The sequence below is a fragment of the Amia ocellicauda genome, chromosome 1, assembly GCF_036373705.1.
Source record: "Amia ocellicauda isolate fAmiCal2 chromosome 1, fAmiCal2.hap1, whole genome shotgun sequence".
Taxonomy (NCBI): domain Eukaryota; kingdom Metazoa; phylum Chordata; class Actinopteri; order Amiiformes; family Amiidae; genus Amia; species Amia ocellicauda.
In genome coordinates, this window is record NC_089850.1 from 14,774,594 (window position 1) to 14,777,009 (window position 2,416).

Sequence of the window (2,416 nt, forward strand, 5' to 3'; positions counted from 1 at the left end):
GGAGCTGTTTAAAAGCAGCAGGCGCTGGAGCTGTTTGGAGCTGCACCGGAGCCGCTCGGGAGCTGGAGAGGGGCTGCTGGAGCCGGCCCGCAGCTGGAGCTGAAGCTCTGGAGCCAGAGCTAGCAAACCTGGCGCATTACCATCCCTACAGTCAGTGACAGTTACTTGTTACTTGTCTGTTTCAGCAGTCAAGTCAAGTCAACCTTTATTTATAGAGCACATTTAAAAACAACAAAAGTTGAGCCAAAGTGCTTTACAGATGAAACGAACAAAAAAACAGAGTAAAAATGTGGAATACAGCATCATAAAATGTATCCATTTCGAAATATTCAATAATCTATTCAGTAAAAATATGTTTTTAAAGAAGATTTAAAAATGGCTAATGATGCTGACCTCACATGGAAAGGGAGATTAGGATCTATCACAGAAAATGCACGATCGCCCTTAGATCTATAGCAACAATGAAAGACCTAAGCACTCTGACAGGGGAATAAGGATGTAAAAGATCACTGATATATTGGGGCGCAAGACCAGATAGTGCCTTGTAGACATAAATTACATTTTTTAAATAGTGAGAATGACTCCGACACCAGGCAGGCTTTCCAGTCCTTACTATTTGTGTACACCATATAAAGGTAGGCAGGGTGACATTAGAAATAGGCAGACAAGACTGCAATAATATTTGCAGAGGAAACAACTGAACAAAGATGAGACGTAGGTATGAGAAGAGGCCACTACAAAGATGAGACGTAGGTATGAGAAGAGGCCACTATTTTGTTCAGTGTTTAGGCATTGTTATGTATGTGGTACATTACAAACCTGTACCACCAAACAAAAACAGACTACAGAGCATCATAATAAAATTCCTCACCCACCCATCCACACACTTGACATGAATTTTGAAATGTATCATTCCAGGGTGTAAAGTCCAGGTCAGAAAGGGCCAGGCAATGTTTATTATGTTAAGGAGTCATTTTAATGTATTTAATAACTTACTTGAATGTATTGTAGAACTAGATTTAAAAAGCTAGATGCCATAAAATCCGCCACTGATATCAACTGGAAGGTCCGGGTAACAATTCCCACAGGCTGAGCTGCTGTGACGGTCTTGGCCATGCCGTAGTGCATGAGTCTGTGTCTCAGGGAGCTGCTGTATCAGGCGGCATGCTGCAGTACTAGCTGTTTGCCAGGGCCAGGGTTTTCTGAAGATCCTGAAGGTGCATGTTCGCCTGTGTAACCATCATACGAATCACATCCTGAGGAAACAGTAAACCAACGCTGTAAAAGACAGTAGCTCAGAAAAAGAAAAGTGCAACAATTTATGTATATGTTGGATTCTGTGCCATCTCCCTGTGGTGTGTGTTTAAACAAAGATTACAATTATAGTTAACCTTCATAAAGCCACACACACACACACACACACACTCTTAAAAGGAAACTACTCCTCACCTGGTCGGTGGCATCTTTATTCCTCTTGAACTCCTCTCTGGCCCAGCGCCTCAGGTACTGCCGGTCCGCATCGTTGGGCACCCGGGCGATGGTCCTCAACATGCTCCTGTACAGACCGAGGACCTTCTGCCGCTGCAAGAACTGCACACCAAACCGCACACATTACACATGCGCTCCAGCAGCGCAGATTCCCGCAGTCCTGCGCAGATCTGTAGAATCCCACTGATCCCATTGGTGGAGCCGCGCAGAACTACGGGAATCTGCGCAACACGAATGCCACCATAATATTGATCTGCGCGTCAACCTAATCGAGGCGGCTAAAAATACTCTCACGTCCTTGCCATATACTAGCAATAATACAACATCTCCCAGGCGTGTATATTCACCTGAATCTGTGACGAGTCTTTTTTCTGATTACATTCAAGCAGTTCAGCCAGAACATGTTTGACGTTGAGCAGATTACTGCTAGTGTAACTTTACTGTCTGCACATGAAATCGTCCCAGTTAATAAAAAAAAATAATAATTATATATATATATATATATATATATAATAGGATCACTGTCATTATCTACCTGTTTCAGACTCAGTGCTGTTGGAGGTATCATTGAAGCTGCCATTCGGAACAACGTGTTTATGTTCAAGTGTTAATCACCCTTAAACTCCTCTACACAGACACCACAGAGATCAGTTTCCCCTTTAACACAGAGAAGACAAACATCGAGTAGAGCGCAGCGCCTCCATGCGGAGCGGGGTGAAATCGACAAGATATTGCGAATATTTGTTTTCTTTAAATAAACTTCTTTTTGCTTCATATATATATATATATATATATATATATATTTGGAATATATATTTATATATATACACTCACCTAAAGGATTATTAGGAACACCTGTTCAATTTCTCATTAATGCAATTATCTAACCAACCAATCACATGGCAGTTGCTTCAATGCATTTAGGGGT

General features: G+C 42.0%; 1 protein-coding gene across 1 annotated transcript; it reads right to left on the reverse strand.

The window, feature by feature from the left end:
- Positions 1-922: 922 nt before the first annotated feature.
- lyrm2 (LYR motif containing 2) lies at positions 923-2,141 on the reverse strand. Its single transcript, XM_066691406.1, has 3 exons — positions 2,024-2,141; positions 1,450-1,590; positions 923-1,256 (listed from the first exon to the last, which is right to left on the reverse strand). Exons 1-3 carry the CDS (start codon positions 2,066-2,068, stop codon positions 1,176-1,178), a joined length of 267 nt encoding a protein of 88 aa, XP_066547503.1. The 5' UTR covers positions 2,069-2,141; the 3' UTR covers positions 923-1,175.
- Positions 2,142-2,416: the final 275 nt, after the last annotated feature.